Source organism: Zootoca vivipara, chromosome 8 (genome assembly GCF_963506605.1).
Source record: "Zootoca vivipara chromosome 8, rZooViv1.1, whole genome shotgun sequence".
In the NCBI taxonomy this organism is placed as follows: domain Eukaryota; kingdom Metazoa; phylum Chordata; class Lepidosauria; order Squamata; family Lacertidae; genus Zootoca; species Zootoca vivipara.
In genome coordinates this window covers 41,622,752-41,639,643 of record NC_083283.1, presented here as the reverse complement: position 1 = coordinate 41,639,643, position 16,892 = coordinate 41,622,752, and the positions used below count along the sequence as shown (strand labels likewise).

At 43.8% G+C, this 16,892-nt stretch overlaps 1 protein-coding gene and 1 long non-coding RNA gene across 4 annotated transcripts in view; one reads left to right on the top strand and one right to left on the bottom strand.

Annotated features, from left to right (window-relative positions):
* B4GALT6 (beta-1,4-galactosyltransferase 6) overlaps nt 1-6,321 on the bottom strand; it is an 18,295-nt gene extending 11,974 nt beyond the window's left edge. The window contains exons 1-2 of one of the 3 annotated variants that reach the window (XM_060277863.1): nt 5,940-6,321; nt 1,476-1,592 (exon numbers count right to left, since the gene is read on the bottom strand). In XM_060277863.1, coding sequence (XP_060133846.1) covers nt 1,476-1,592; nt 5,940-6,054 — 232 coding nt within the window. In that variant the 5' untranslated portion in view covers nt 6,055-6,321. Of the gene's footprint in view, nt 1-596; nt 751-1,475; nt 1,593-5,939 lie in introns of those variants that run through there. The other 2 variants (XM_035125282.2, XM_035125284.2) reach the window with 2 other exon arrangements.
* LOC118090013 (uncharacterized) lies at nt 6,254-16,892 on the top strand. The gene is made up of 3 exons (XR_009558023.1): nt 6,254-6,354; nt 12,824-12,925; nt 14,464-16,892. It is a non-coding gene; the product is annotated as an uncharacterized LOC118090013 (long non-coding RNA).

The following is a 16,892-nucleotide window of genomic DNA, read 5'->3' as shown; positions in this document are numbered from 1 at the left end:
GCAGGTTGGAGAACTAGGCACAAGCTAACAAAATGAATTTCAATGGGGACAAATGTAAAGTTCCACACTCAGACAGGAATAATAAAATGCACAAATATAGGATCAGGGACATCTGGCTTGACTACAATACAAGTGGAAAGGATCTGGGGATCTTAGTAGACCACAAGCTTAACATGAGACAGCAAAAATATAAAAAAGCTAATGCAATTCCAGTCTGCATCAACAGAAGTATTGTGTCCAGATCAGGAGAAGTAATAGTACCACTCTGTTCTGCCTTGGTCAGACCCCACCTAGAATACTTTGTCCAGTTATGGGCACCACAGTTTAAAAATAATATCAACAAGCTGGAATGTGTACAAAGGATGGCAACCAAAATGGTTAAGTGTCCGGAAAATAAGCCTTAAGGGAAATGGTTGAGAGGGCTGAGTACGGTTAGCCATCTTCAAATATCTGAATTGCTGTCACATGGAAGGTGGAGCAAGCATAATTTCTGGTGTTCCAAACCAATGGATTCAAATTACAAGAAAGGCTATCCCAACTAAATGTTAGGAAGCACATTCCAATGGTTAGAGCTGTTCAACAGTGGGAAAAGTTACCTCTGAAGGTGGTGGATTCTCCTTCATTTGGGGTTCTTCAACAGAGGTTGGGAAGCCATTTGTTAGGTATTCTTTAGCTATGATTCCTGCATTGTAGGGGGTTGGACAAACCTCGAGGTTCCTCCCAATGCTACAATTCTATGGCTCTAAGATTCTAAGATATAAAATAATCCCCAAGTGAAAAACAATCCCCACCCCCAAAAGCCCACAGCACAATAATAATTTCAGAACAGCCAGGCAGAACAAAAATAATAATCAGCCAAGTCCTTTTTGAACAATCATGTTCAAACAACTGCCTGAAACCATATGGTGATATGGCCTGATGCACAAAGTGGAATACCCTAGCCCAGTTTGCCATCAGCTGTGCTTCACAACTTTAGGAGATCTGTAGCAGAGCCTCAGATGATGATTGGTGAATGCTGGGAGTAACAGACAGAACGAGGCAGTCCTTAGATTTTCCAGACCCTAAACCACTTTAAGGTTCCTTGAATTCAGCCCAGAAACAAACCTGCAGTTAAATTAGTGTGCTGGAATCAAAACGTCCAGCTCCCATCAACAATTTCCTTTCTATTAATCATCTATTTCTGACATTACAATGTTTTTGGGTTACATTTAAGATTAAGGTTACATTTGTCTTTAGTTTGTCTTTATTTGTTTCCAGCTGCTGTTGTTTAGTTTGTACTCTTTTATGTTTTGGGTTTTATTCTTGATGCTCTTATTCTAGTCTTATTCCAATCATATTGTACACTATCCTAGGATCTATTTCAAGGGCATTTTAGAAATTTTTACAATAAACGAATGCATTGTAATCTACGGTTCACTCAACAGATGGTTATGAAAATGTTATAAGATAAAAAATGAAAAGCATAACGTTCTTACCTGTGCCATTTAAAGTAGCATTTTTATTAGTGTATAGCCTGATCATATGCCCTATTGTTTTCACATTTTCTTTCAGCATTATACCTCGTGCTTGAACCATAAATAGATACGTATTTGCTGTTGAGAGACAAAAAAATCAATCCAAATTGGCTTCAATTTGAAACTGAAACTATAAATGTTACTCATTATTGCACAATTGTCAATGATTGACAAATATAATAATATAATATAATAATATATATAATATTGCCAAATATAAATTAAAGCACTGACAAAAAAAGAAGAAAAAGCTGTGGGACCTCAATAACAGTTGGAAGTGAAATGTACAAAGTTCAATATTCAGTGTAGAGTACCTGTCTTTTTCTTCACTAACTCTGAAAAATCAATTAAATATGAGAACATGGTAATATATTTTTTGAACTTACTTTATGCAAAGGGAGGGAGGAAGAAGGAGGAATTACTTATAAGCCTGACACCTAGCATCTCTCTGTTTTAACAAGTGATGGATGCAGCCAGCATTGACAATGCTGGCACATTCTGTCAAATAATATATATGCAAGAAGAGAAGAGAGTCATACCATCAGATGTGCTTCTGCATGCCCCTGTATCATAATACAACAGTGGCATTATAATGAGGAAGCATGAGAATATGAAAAGAGCCTGCTGGATCAGGCCAAAGGGTCCATCTAGTCTGGCATCCTGCTCTCACAGTGGTCAACCAGATGCTTATAGGAAACCTGCATAATAAGTTTGCCAACCCACTGTCATGATTCCTTCTTATGCATTATCTCTTCCCAAGAGAAAAAAACATATTGTTGCTTGATTTATGTGGCTACTGGCATGCCACAGGACAACCATGCAAAGCTGGATATGAATCAGGCCCAACTGTACATAAAAATATTATTTACCCAAAGCAGCCTTTGTTGTAACATAAATTGTAAGAAGAACTCAAACTGTGTTTTCGGCTAGCTGAAATGTCAATGCTAGTATCAAGAATGCAAAATATCACATAAACTAGTTGGACATGTGTAAGTTTGGTCCATGTCATTTTAGATCTCCTGTAATCCATCATTATTATCCTGAATGTAAACATGGAAACAAATTTAGGTCTGGATTCAAATTGGAAACAAATTTAGGTCTGAAGTAATCACTTCTATTTGAAGGTAGTTTATGTCCATTTTTTAATTTTTGTTAGTGTCAACTAGTGGATGTTCTCCTGACGTTTGTTATCCTCTACTGCAGGTCTGTAGTCTAATTTGTGGTGTTCGGCCAGAGAGAGGGGGTATTTTTTGTATGCCATCCACCCCACTGTTCTTCAACCTTCCTAACTGAACTGGCAGCGCTTGTCTGACATGTGGTGCTGCGGAACCCTTTTGTGGTGGGTGGTGGGAAACTTAATATTCAGGCTAAGGCTGCTTCAAATGGTCCAGCTAAGGACAACATGGCCTCTGTGACAACCATGGGGCTGTCTCACTGCATCAGTGGTCCAACAAATGTGGGTGGACATACTCTCAACCTAGCCTTGCCACAGAGCAGGTTGGGGGCTTGCTGTAAGTCTGTTGTCATGGGTGGATCATTCTCTAGTTGGGCTAAATGTAGTAACTCCACTCCACAAGGGTTAGTTCACCCTCAGAGTCCAATGAAACCAGATGGATTCCTGAGTGCCCTGGGGGATTTTCTGATTGACATGGCTGGTGCCCCTTTCAAGGCTCTTGTCTCACTGTAGAATGATGAGAAATAGAACCACCAAAACAATCTCTCATGAATGCCCTTGCCATTACTGTTTGGCATGTTGATCACCTTGGTATTTTAGGTACCTATCTGTGATGACACAGGAGGATTGGTGACTAGAGTTAAAACCTGAATGTCAGAGTTGGAGCCAGTCCAATGGAGGCATCTAGAGCACTGTCAGTTCCATCTATGCTGGATCAGTTTAGATTACTGTACTGCAAGAAGGTGGCCCATCTTAGCTTCTTAGAGCTAGCCTTAGGGCAGTGTTGGCCAAACTTGGGTGTCCAGCTGTTTTTGAACTACAACTCCCATCATCCCTAGCTAACAGGACCAGTGGTCAGGGATGCTGGGAATGGTAGTCCCAAAACAGCTGGAGACCCAAGTTTGGCCACCACTGCCTTAGGGGATTGACAGGGTGGATCCAGGGAGTGACAAATACTGTACTTCATTGGAGAAGGGAGAGAAAGCAATTCCCTTTAAGGAGAGAGTGGTGCACCCCCTCTTTAAAAAGACCCTCATCTAATATGTCAAAAGCCAGGTTAAACAGGTATGCCTTCAGCACTCACCAAAAGCTATACAAGATGCTGGATGCACCTCTGTGGACAGTTCCACAACTTAGGCGCTGCTACAGAGAATGTCCTCTCTTGGGATACTACACCCAGAACCAATATGGCCCCTCACCTGATCTTAACACCTGAAGGGGGTCTGTAGGGATGGATGTGATCTTTCAGATATTTGGTGCCCAAGTCATTTAGGGCAGAGCTGGCCCAGGCAGGGCAGGTGAAGCCACTGCTTCAGGCGGCAGAAGCTTCCCAGGCAGCACTCCCTGCCCTGCCACTTCCACCATCGGTGCTGAATTGGGGGAAAATTGAAGCCATTTTGGGCAAGATCTTTCCCAAAATTATTGTGATCTTGTCCCAAATCGGTACTGATGGCAGTGCCATTTCTCCGCCCGTGGCAGATGAGGCAGGGCGCATGGTGGCAGCAGAGCAGATAGGGCAGCAGGAGCCAGGTAGGTGGTGCCAGGAGCAGCAGCAGCAGCAAGGCGAAGTGGTACTTCCCATTTCACCTCAAGTAGTGAAACAGGATGCACCGTCCCTGATTTAGGAATTTAGGAACTAATGAGAGTACCGTCGTACCTTGGTTCTCGAGCAGAATGCATTCCAGGAGTCCGTTTGACTCCCAGAACCATTCAAAAACCAAGGCGTGGCTTCTGATTGGCTGCAGACCAATCAGAAGCCGTGCTGAACGTTCAGCTTCCCAAAACCACAACACTCACTTCCGGTTTTCGATCATTCAGGAGTCGAAATGTATGAGTTCCAAGGCATTCAACAACCAAGGTACGACTGTACCTTGAATTGAGCCCAGAAGTGAAATGGCAACCAGTGCAGCTGTTTTAAAACAGGAGTTGTGTGAGATCTAAATGGAACTCCACCCAGTAATACTGCTGTTGCAATGTGGACCAAGTGAAGTTTTCAAATCATCTACAAGTGGATTAATGTAGTAGGTGTGGCCACAATATTTTTGGTAGGAGGAATTGTTTATAAATGACTGCTATAGAGTATTTGTGTGGAAAGGCTGAGAAGCATTCAGGCTTTATAGAAATAAAATGTAAAATTATCCAAAGCTCTCTCAGCATATTTGCATGGGCTGTTCTCATTAGAAACTATGTCACAAGCACTGTCCAACACACTCCCAAGTCTTACATATTCAAGTGTGATAATGAGCAGAAGATAGGATCTGATTTCATCACCAACAAGAATAACCAAACGGAATGCAGGTAAAACTGGTATTTTCTTTTGTTAAAAGCCCAACTCCTGTAATAGCATGTTATCATTACAGACAAGTGTGCATCTCTCACAACATAAGGACAAGAACAATCCATCCCTTTGAAAACATATGTACTTCCAAAACGCATTTATTGACTGTGTACACACAGGTATGTTTGACCACAATATGCTTTGTCATTCATCCAACACAATGAAACTGCATGAGTGTAACAAGTCAATTCATGAGTTCACACTTGTGCATTTCTCACTCAATACCTGCAGCATCAGGTAATAATGACTTGCAAGTGTGAGATCAGCCACCACAGGATCAAACAACATAGACTTTTTGATCATCGGCTCCTAGTACAATTTCAAACACAATGTTTTCTCAATGGAGAACATCCAGTTCAGCTCCAAATCATCGCATGTGAGGAGAGAAAACAAAAACAAAACGATGTGCACATGCAAGGGCGTACCCACCATTCGGCAAGTTAGGGCAGCTGCCCTACTCTAGAAGCAGGGCTGGTGGGCAGAGGCGGAGCACAGCCCGGCGGAGCGCGAGTTCGCCATTCCCGCCGCACCGCGCCGCACCCTCCCTCCAGCTCCCCGGCGCGCCCTCAGGCAAGGCCAAGCGCGGCGGGGAACCAGGGAGCGCGGCGCGGCGGGCGGGAACGCTGAACTCGCGCTCCGCTGGGCTCCGCCTCCGCCCACCAGCCCTGCTTCTAGGGAGGGGCACAGCCCGGCGGAGCGCGAGTTCGCTGTTCCCGCCCACTTTGTGGCCCCTCCCCTTCCGTGCCTTGGACCCTCCCCTTGCCCCCCCCTAGTTTTGATCCTGGGTACGCCCATGTGCACATGTATGAATGAACCAAGTCCCTAGTGAATCCTTGGAGCCGTTTTGGAATGACATGCCCTTTAATCCCACCCACCGACCTTGAAAAAACGCAAGCCGGGGATCCCTTCTTACCTATTCCGGGAGCCACATAAATGAAATACAGGCAAGAGGAGGAGAAGGAAAAGAAGAAGAGGAAGACGAAGATCGAGCGGTTGGAGACTCTCAGCGCCTTCGTGAAAAGAGACATCCTCCTATTCCGGGGCAGAGAGGCAGGCCACCCCCCTCCCTCCCCCAGGCTGCAAGTGGCGGCTGCGCTTCCCAGGCTTGAAGGTGCAAACCCCACCCCCACAAAAATAAAAAAATAAATAAAAAACAGGCTGCCCACGGACTGGATGCCAAGCCAAACCAGCTGCTAAGACAGACCGCGAAGCCAAGAGCGAGGCCTCAGGAGAGCAGGAAGCCCCATCAGCGGGGACGGACTCCCAGGCATGGTCAGCGGGGCGAGGTTATCCCACATAGGATGGGCCAACCTGGGGACGGAGAGGAGGTCCGGCATTCGAAGGTCCGGCGCGGCGGCGGGGGGGGGGGGCATAGAACGCCGCGGAAGGCGGGAAGGGGGGCAGCGCGCGCCACCCCAAGGGGAGGCGTCAAGGGAAAGGGCGAGCGCCCACAGCCGTGAAGGGGCGGTGCTTCATGGCGCAGGTGAGAGACGCCGAGAGAAGTGGGGAGGGGGGTGTCGTTGGGTCCCTTTAGGCCGCCCCCACCTCCCTGTAGTCCGAACTTGGCGCTCCCCCTGTGGGGCGGGAAGGAGGGTTGTTTCAGTAACACCTCCCGAGGGGAAGCTGCTGCCGTTTGGGTCCTCTCAGCCCACCGGAAACCCCCGCTGCTGGTTCCTTGGCCGACGCTGCCCGCCTCGCCATCCTGCCGCAGGCTGGGAGAGGTTGCCGTACGGGCATCCCTAGCCGCTTTCTCTCCGCTCGGCTTGTTGCTCTTGCCCTTTTCCCGAGGCCCGCCCGCCTCCTCCCACGAGCAGGTCTCTCTCGGACTGCGGCGGTGGAGGGAAAGTGCGGGGCGGGGGCGCGCGGGGGGGGGGGAGCTCCACGGCGTGACGAAGGGGAACTGCAGAACTCCGTGTCGCGCGGGGGGCGGCGGGGGTGATGGGGAGGAGCGCGCGCCGCTCACGCGGGTTGGAAGCGAGGAAGGAAGCGCGCGCCGGCCCGCTACCCGGGCTAATGCGGAACCGGGGACGAAGGGAGAGCTCTGCTTGGATCAGCCCTTAGTCCAGCATCCCGTTCTCACATTGGCGAACCAGATGCCTGTGGGGAGCCTGGAAGCAGGTCCCGGCACAAGATTTTGCAGAGGCACTAAAAGCAACTTTAAAAAAAAGGAATGGGGAAAAGAAAACCTTAGAAGGTGAGGACTAAGCATAGGCCTACTCAGTATGCATGAGTATGCAAAGCTCACTGACTGGCGAGGATGCAATGGAAAACCAGAAGGTTTTCACATATACCACTGGCAAGCCAGATTTCCCCCATCTTATATTTTTGCCGCTCGCTGATTTTTCCAGCCTAAGTGCCGAACCTTGTATTTGTCCATATTGAAATTCATTTGGTTACTTTTGACTCACTTCTCCAGTCTGCTAATGTCACCTTGAATCCTATTTCTGTCTTCAAAAGGTATTAGCTACCCCTTCCAGTTTGCTGTCACCTGCAAATTTGATGAACATCCCTTCAATTATTTCATTTATAAAGAAGCTGAACAACAGTGGGTGCAGGACAGAACCCTGTGGCACCCCACTTGTCATACTTTTTTTTTACTTTTCCCATAAGAAGTGACCCTGTGCTATCAGGGTTTTGATTTCAGGGAGATTCAACAGATTCAAACCCCTTTTCATATCTTAGTGGTAAATACACAAAGGCCTGACAAGCACTTTGTGTGCCCAAGGATGTTGGAGATAGGACTTGCATGAGTGCCTTTGCTCTCATTTCTATTGTAACACCATATGTGTGCAGGTGAATGCCTAAGCATGACTATAATCAACAACAGAAAATGTGTATGGATCCCCCACAGATAGAAAAGTTTCCCCACTGAAGACAGGCCCCTAACTAGGGTTGCCAGACTAAATAGAGGACAGGACTTCTGTGCCTTTAATTGCCCTGCTCTCTTTTGAGTCTGGAAACCTTAAAGAGAAACCAGCAGACCCTTTGTTTAATTTCCAAGCAAAGGGTCTGCTGGTTTCTCTTTATGGTTTCCAGACTCAAAAGAGAGTAGGGCAATTAAAGGCACTGAAGCCCTGTCCTCTATGGAGTCTGGCAACCCTACCCCTAATGCTAGACAAGAATTAACTCGCTCATTCCCACTGCTTTCCTGTCATGTGTTTAATTAACCCCATTTTGAATACTTGAAGAGGGGTAAGCAGTTTTTAAGATGTCAATCTGATCAATCTACCTTTTCTAATTAGGAGAGGGAAGAACAGACTGAAACATCACAGAAACTGGGCAGCTAGGTTTGGAAGCATTGCTAATATTTTATACTACCACTAGATGTCACCATTTTAACATACTGTAGTGTACTCCAAAGTTTTATAAATAACAATATGTTTTGTTTTACCTTTGAAAACTTGCAGTAATCTGCATTTATCAAAGCAATATTATTGTCAGCACGTACAAATGAAGATCAGATCCATATAGTTTGATAATCATTTTTGTAATATGCAGCCCTCCTTAATCTTGTGCTGCTAATAAGAAATGCAACCGTAAGAAATGATGCGACAGGACAGGAGGGAGATAGAAACTGACACAGACAGTTCTGCAATCCAAGGTCCTCTGGCTACTCTGCACTAAGAGGAGATAATAGACATTCTGGAATTTTGAGCAGGGGGATCTGTTTTTCATTGAAGAAATCAGAGGTTTTATCTATTGGGATCTGTGTATGGCAGCACTCACTTTTGTAAGGCCCTGTAAGTTCATTCAAAAGCATAGCTGTCAACTTTTCCCTTTTCTATCGAGGAAGCCTATTCAGCATAAGGGAATTTCCCTTTTAAAAAGGGAGAACTTGACAGCTATGTTCAAAAGGGATGGTAATGCGCAGTGCCATTTTTCCTCCACCACCCCCTTTTTTTAAAGAGGTGCCAGGACTCACCATGAACACCTCCCTTGTTCTCTGATAATGGCAATGGCATTGAAGTCAGCAGTTCCTGAACTACTGCGGTCAAGCTCTCTCAGTCCAGGAACAGTTGCAGCTGTCATACGAGGCACAGCTGGTAAAGGACATTTCTAGCCACTGAGGCCACATCAGCCCTATATACAACCTATTCCTTGAAAACCTGGAAAGAGAACCATCAGACAAGATGCACTCATTTATTCTAAACACGGCTCTAAAGTTTCTCATCTGCAACATCCTTCGTACTTCCCAACGCCACGTGAGCTTTGCAATTGGATATCATCAGCTAGTCCCTAGCGGAGTGCTAAAAAAAGAAAGCAAATTCCTGAAGGCTTTTATTTCCACTGAGAGCAGACATCTCTGGGTGCTCATGACAGTATCCCATAATTGCCTACACGTGAGATTTCACTGACATGCAAGTGAGATGCAGGGTATAAATAACTTTTTTTCTACTAAGAACACTTATTAATTATCCATGAGGAGAAATGTAGGTTGAGGTGAGCATGTGCCTTGACTTCATAGGCTGTGACGTTCACTCAGCAACCACAGTCCGACACGAGTGACAGGTGGCTCCACGTGCCTGCCTGAAATGTTCCTCCAGCAGAGTACACGTTGTGGATAAAAGTAATGCAAGAACCGGAAGGCAACCTTTAAATTCGCGAGTGGGAGGAGAGAAAATACAACCTTCCTTAACATGAAAGAGGCAAGGCCTTTCCTGGTAGCCAATTCATTCAGCTTTTATCCACATCTATTCAGAAGCAGTGTTTCTATTAATAGCATTTTGTGCTCCTCGGAGCACTAGAAGGCTGGGGTCTGCTTCACCCTGCATTAAATATCTGGCAGGTATTTTACCACACACATAGCACAGTGTGTATAATGAAATAGATGCACATGGATTTGTCACCTGTGATCAATCTTCACCTACGATTCTTGCAGTTTCCTACATAGAAGTGTCTTCACTGAAGGAAATTAATCTTATGTGAAGTGGCCACAATAGAACACTGAAGAAACAATAAGATAATCTTGTCAGATTTAAGAATCACTCTTTCCATCTCTACATGGCGCTGAATTATGACACTTTCACTGTGATTTCTCACCCTTCCTTGTTGCATGAATAGTGGAATTTATATAAATTATGGGCTGTTTGTTTCAATTGGCTACAAAGCTAAGTTGATATGAAGTCAGGGGTTTCTGGAGTCAGGGAATGGGTAGGGCTGAGCCAGCCCAGGATCCATTGTTTCCCAAATAAATCCCACTACCACCACATGATGGCATTAGGCAAGAATAACCTACTTCACAGGGCTGTTGTGATGAGAAAATGGGGAGAAGCACTTTGAGCTCCTTGGAGGGAAGGTTGGATATATATGTAATAATAATAATCTTAAATAAATATTGTTAATATTTTGCCAAAGTACTTAATACGCTTAAATTCAGCCATTCCGTGCCAGAATCTCCCTCTGAAAATCCTTTGTTTAAAAAATTGGCAACTTTCAGGTCAGTTTTGGTGTGTACTGGGATGCTGAAATCGTCTCACCATGCTTTCTTGATATTAGCATTTACATTGTCAGATTTGTGTCTTACACTTTTGACTTGTATCTTTGTATTCTGTTTAATGCAGGCTGGCAGGTGATAGCATGTATTCCATCTGAAAGTGAATAATCAGTGTTGTAGCAGATATTACTAGATCCTGTAGCAGAGTTTTCTGGGTACATATGAGGACAGAGTTAGCATGTAGGCTTGTTGCTAGGTTTAGTCCCTGCGTTCGTTAGTCTGCTATGTGACTGAGTGGTTGTTGCTTGTAAGTATTATAAATTAGGAATATGTATATAACCATGAGCTGTCCTAAATAAATAAATAATCTGTAGTGACGAATACAGATCAGATCCAGCTATTGAGCTGGTAATCCGTGCCTCAGCAATGCCCCTTCAGACTGTGAAGGTTCACATGTTCCCCCACGAAAAACAGCATTGCTGCCTGATCTGCTGCTTATGGCTGTGTACACAACACAAAGCACATTTGAAGCACATCCTTCACCTCAAAGCAGGGGTGCCAACTAGAACAAAACATTGGGGGGCCCAGGTAACCCTTACCATCCATAACGGATCACACGATGCAATGCATGCCCACCATTTCAATGGCAATGTCCATCAACTTTGGGGGGGGGAACCCCCTCAGATATTTTATTGGTAGAGCAGAGCTCCCTTGGCTCCTGGGAGTTGGCTCCTACCTATGCCTCAAAGAATTTTGGGCAATGTAGTTTGTTGCTGGGAATTGTAACTATGTGACAGGTGAACTAGAGTGCCCAGAATTCTTAAAGGGGGTGGGGAAGTGTCTTGAATCTACTTTAAAGGTGTAGTAGTGTGTACACAGCCTATGAGGATCCCAGAACTTATATTCAAGATACACACAAAGTATCTGATGAAGGGCCACCTGTAGATCAGAAAGCTTTGGGTTTGGGTTTGAGGGGGGGGTTGTGTGTTTTGTTTTTTGTTTGCTTATTTCTGCATAAGATTTTCTCTTTCGGCCCTTCTGGACACTGGTGCCTGATCAAGTTAGGAGGTATATGCTCACAAAGGACACTTCTGTGGGCATATTCCTAGGTGGATGAATAACCGGCCAATGGAGATAGGTGCTGTGTTTATAGTTGTTGTTACACATGTAGCTCTGTTAGAGAATATGTGCTAGCACTGAGCTAATTCAGGCGGAAGAGCTGGATTTAGTATCCCCTACTCCACACGATTGTTTATTGGTATGAATACCAAATAGGGCTATGTGTGTATGTATCAATTTTTCAATTGATGCATACATTTGTACCAGGATGTGTCTCTTTGCAACATTCCTTTTGAGTGTTTTTCCTTTCGTTGGGCCAAAAAAATGTGGAAAATACAACATACAATTGTGATATAAATCAACACAACTCCACTGAAGGACCTCTCTTTAATTTAGCAAGACTGCAAAATCATTACATGGCAGATCAAATTACAGCAATCACAAGAATCATGACTACTGGAATTTAGGAAATAGCTAGTTTCCATGCCCTTAGCACAATTTCTAGCACTTATAGCCTCTAACTGTCACAGTTAATTCCCAAGTTTTGAACAACTAAATATTCATGCCATATTTTTTCTGGCTTTCATGGTCAGTGTCTCCTGGTTCTTATATATATATAACCTTTTTGCAAACCTCTCTCAGTTGACCATCTGGATAAGATTAATAACAAGTTCAAAATCAAGTCACATGAATCCTCACTTTCACACACAGTGCATCTCTCCAGAAAAAGGAAGACAAGCATAATAAACATCTTGCTGAAAATGAGTAGTGTCATGCTCCAACTAAATTCATTTTGCATGCTCTCCCCTGTTCATTGCCAAAGACAAACAAGAAGTCAAGCACCCTTGAGAACACAAGGCAGTTTTAAGCATGATGATCTATCAGACTTCTCTTATCTGAAAGGCTTTCAGGAGTACTTGTTGGGACCTGATCAAAAGTGTACAAAAATAAATGGGGCATTTCTCATTGCCGTTTATCAGATTTGGAGAATGTATATTTTGAAGCTTTCTTCGTGAAAAATTAGTGAGCTTTAAGTGAGCTGGGGAAAATATAACGGAGTAGGGAATTTTTTTGAGAATAATAATTACTATTAAGAACTTGTTCCAGAATCTATTTCTCAGATGTGCACTACATAGACTGGGAATCCTGTGGCCCTCCATATATTGTGGGTCCTCTCATCACCCCTGGCCATTGGGCATGCTGACTGGGGCTGAAGGTAGTTGGGAGTCAAACAACATGTGGATCCCGCAACCCCTCTAGCTATAATACTATTTTTTAATTTAGCCAGACTTTTTCATCCACAGCTGTTTCCACATGTCATTTGCAAAGAACAAACAAGCCAGAGTGTCCCTCTCCTGACTTCCGAAGTTACAGCACAGCTAGAAGTTGGAGAAGAGTTGTTTCTGGTAAGCTTTACAGTATATTGTTAATGTTACATGCTGCCCAAGTCTCCAAATGGTGAGAGATTCCAGGGGTTTCAAGAGCTTAGCCAGGGTTTGGTTTCCTTGGAATGAGGGAAAGTGGAGACTGTGGTGTCTTTAGAATATATGGTTTATTTAGAATTATAAGCAACCTAAACCTAAGGTGAAAGGACTCACAGCATTAACACCCCAAATGGTATTGCTTCCCCATTAGTCACGGCTTTGGATTCCAGCATAAATCAAGCATGGTTCTGTCTCTCTAGCTTCTGCCTGCTTCTAGCACAGCTCACCCAAAACACCAGCTATTGTTCTTTATCTACAGCTAGGTGAGGAGGGGTGTAAGGCCCACTTGTTTGCAAAGAGAGTACCTTCACTTAGTTGTATCTCTTGCATCCCAGCCCATTCTTTTTGGATGCTGATCATGGTGCTTAGGCCAAGAGCCATTGCCTAGACCAGGGTAGTCCAGCACACATGCAGCCCTTGATACCTTTTTTGTGGCCCTCAACAACATTTGATGCTTCCCCTGCCCTCGTCCTGCCTTCCAAAAACTGAGTAAAAGTGAGGCTCTGGGCTTTGGGAAGCAGGCTTGAGGGCTCTGACAGGGTCCTAGTCCTCTTGCCTCCATCCAAAAGCCTACTTAGCACTTTCCCAGCTTTGGGAAGGCAGCACAAAGACCTGGGGGGGGGGGGTTGCCAAATTTTGCTGAGGGCCACTAAAAAAAGGCACTGAGAGCCGCATGTGCCCCTTTGGCCACACACTGGACCACCCTGTGGTGCATCTTATTGTGCATGCTATTAACATGACATGTGCTGCTCACATCACAACAGTTTGCAACCTCCTGCTGCTTAATGCAATGTTGTATATACAAAATTGCTTAGGGGGCTCAATGCTTTGTAACTGGCTCCATTGTTATGCTAAGGATATTTGTTTTGTATTATCCATGATCCTACCCTCTCATCTCAGACCAACAGAAATCTTATTAAATATTGCTATGAGTGCGGGATATTTAATCATTTTTTAAAAATAATCGTTCCGTGCATCTCCTAATTACAATTATTCTGTATTTTTGCTCAAGTCCTTTATGAAGATAACTGAAACCAGATTGTTCCTACAATTTCCTTAAAAAGGAAAGATGTTCCATTTTGCAACCCAAGCTACATTTTATTAGGCATGACTAACATATGTCGTTATTATTCAGGGTTACAATTGTCTCATAATACACAGCTTTAACAAGAACAAAAATTGGCACACTTTTTTAGGTTGTTCTGCCAAACATAGATTTAAAGGGAGAATGATGTGATCACAAATAAATAGCCTAATTAATATCCCATATATTACTGGCCTGCTGAAATGGAATAGGTCAGGGGTTCCATAACTATGTATGTTAGTCCATGAGCTTTATTTGGGTGGTTCTTGACATGTCTGTGGATTTGTGATTGAAAATGAAAGCTGGAAAATCCATCACAGCAAATATGTATTATGTTTAATTGTATTTGTATTGCTTATATCTTATATTTTCATAGAATCATAGAGTTGGAAGAGACCACAAGGGCCATCCAGTCCAACCCCCTGCCAAGCAGGAAACACCATCAAAGCATTCCTGACAGATGGCTGTCAAGCCTCCGCTTAAAGACCTCCAAAGAGGTCTTTTTACAATTTGAATTCAATGGAATTACAACTGTTATAACACTCGGTGGGGGGGGGGGAATCATTTCTATGGTTCATCAAGACACTCAGCAATTTTGGGGGGGGGGGAGTGGGAGTTTCGGAACCACTGAAATAGAAGTGAAAAGCAATTAGGGGGTTGCGAGGGTGGGGAAACTACACAGGTAATGTGCATTGGGTGGAGACATCCCTGCCCCCTCTCTGGTGTGTACAACAGTGTGCAAACCTGAGATACACTGGGGGAAATGGTCTTGCTGCATTTTAAGCTGCTAATACATAGCCTCCGTTCAGAACCAGCTCATTATTTCTGACCTTATCTCAGCATGCAGACATCCATTTTAAAAGTCCATCTGTTTCAGAGAGCTGTCTCCGAGTTTCTAATATTGGCACATGCAAGCTGATGGTGCTGTATGCCATGTTGCCCTTCAGAATTAGAGCTCCCAGTGCCATCCATAGCTATTTTGAAATCCACCCCCACTCCTTCCCAAAATAACTACAGTACAGAAGTCAGTTCTAGATCTTGGTCAAACATCTAGATCTGGGTCAGAGTGTGAGCTGCAAACCCAAAAGTCTCCACTTCAAACCCTCCCTCAGCCATGAACTAAGTAGTCTTAGGCTCATATCCTAAATAGGGAGTAGTTCTGAGACCATTCATAGGATTGCATTGATCTCTCTTAGCCTCAGTTTTGAAATCAGGAGAACATAATAATAATAATATACCTGCTGTGCTGCTCCTTCAGAAGCAATAGATAAATGCAATTATTAAGAAAGCATCCGTGACTACTCATGCACCACTCTCCAAATTGCATTAATGTTCCACTTTCCAAATTGCATAAATTAGGGAAAGCAACTTGCTGTATATCCCGTAGGCGCTTGTTAGAATCCAGAGAATCCCAGCCTTCATTAAAAAAATAAATAAACTTACATTCTTTATGTTGCAGAGCTGCAGTTGAGGGCCAACTGGAACCTCATCAGGGTAACCTTTCTGGGAGACTATGAGAATAAAGCTAGTGAAGGGGCTTGACAAGCTTTTGACATATAGCAGTGAATGGGGAAGGGTGGCCCAGCAAAAGAGCTCCAGGATCTGATGCAAGCGGAAAACTTATTTCACTTTGCAAAAATGCCTAAGGCTGCAATCCTAGACCCACTTAGTAGAGAATAAGCCCCCTTGAAATTGAGTTATAAATTACTTCTGAGTAGACATATATAGGTATGTACTGCGAGGCTCCTATGGGCCTGCGTAATTTAATAATGACTTATTCGTAAGGGATGAGGAACAACTATAAATCTGCTGCTATGGTTATTTAGAGGCATTTGCAGCATGGCACAGCCCTTACCAAAGTGGAGCCCAAATGGCCCAGACAAGAAAATACTTCTTTCTCATGCTCCAGGTATTCATGTTACAAAACAATTCTGAAAAACACAGATTCTGATTTTTTAAAAAATTGTAAAATCTGTTAACATTAGGCAAAATGATACTTTTCTCTAAATTCAGGTTTTCATGGAAGGTCCTCTTGTCTGTTGTTTAAAGGAAATGTTGGCATAACAACAATTTATCAATGTAGTGATGACATACACAGATCATGTATGGTTTTACTAGCTAAAACTACCTGTAGTTGCTCAGGAATTATAAGAAAAGGGGGGGGGGAAATTGGCGCTATTTTGAAATCAGTGTAACATTTCAATGTGATTTTTAAATGTTCAGTCTGCCATCTTGATTCAAAATTGTGTCCAATTGTAACCAAAAACAGACAAAAAACTTGCTCCTTGATTATCAGGAACCATAATGCACATATTATTTGCATTCCTCTCTTTGACTTTTTTATTTTTATAAGCTGCCACAAGAGCCAATAAAATAAAAGTAAAAGTAAACACTAAATATATTTGTATGAGTCTTTTTAAAAAGCTGTGTGTACAAAAGAGGGTAATGAAAGATCTGCAAATGTAAAGTTATATCCTTTTCCATACTCAGCAATGGGGAAGCCCTACTTCTGTACTAGGAATGCTGTCCTGTACACACACTTGCTTAGGAAGCTGAACAAGTAGGATTACTTCTGGGTAAACAAGGACAGGACCTGTTGTAGGAAACCAGCTACCTAGAGCCGCAATCCAAAGGAAAACTAGTCATGTCATCCTTAAGCCATGACCAGTGGTAAAGGTAAAGGTAAAGGGACCCCTGACCATTAGGTCCAGTCGTGACCGACTCTGGGGTTGCGCGCTCATCTCGCATGATTGGCCGAGGGAGCCGGCGTATAGCTTCCAGGTCATGTGGCCAGCATGACAAAGC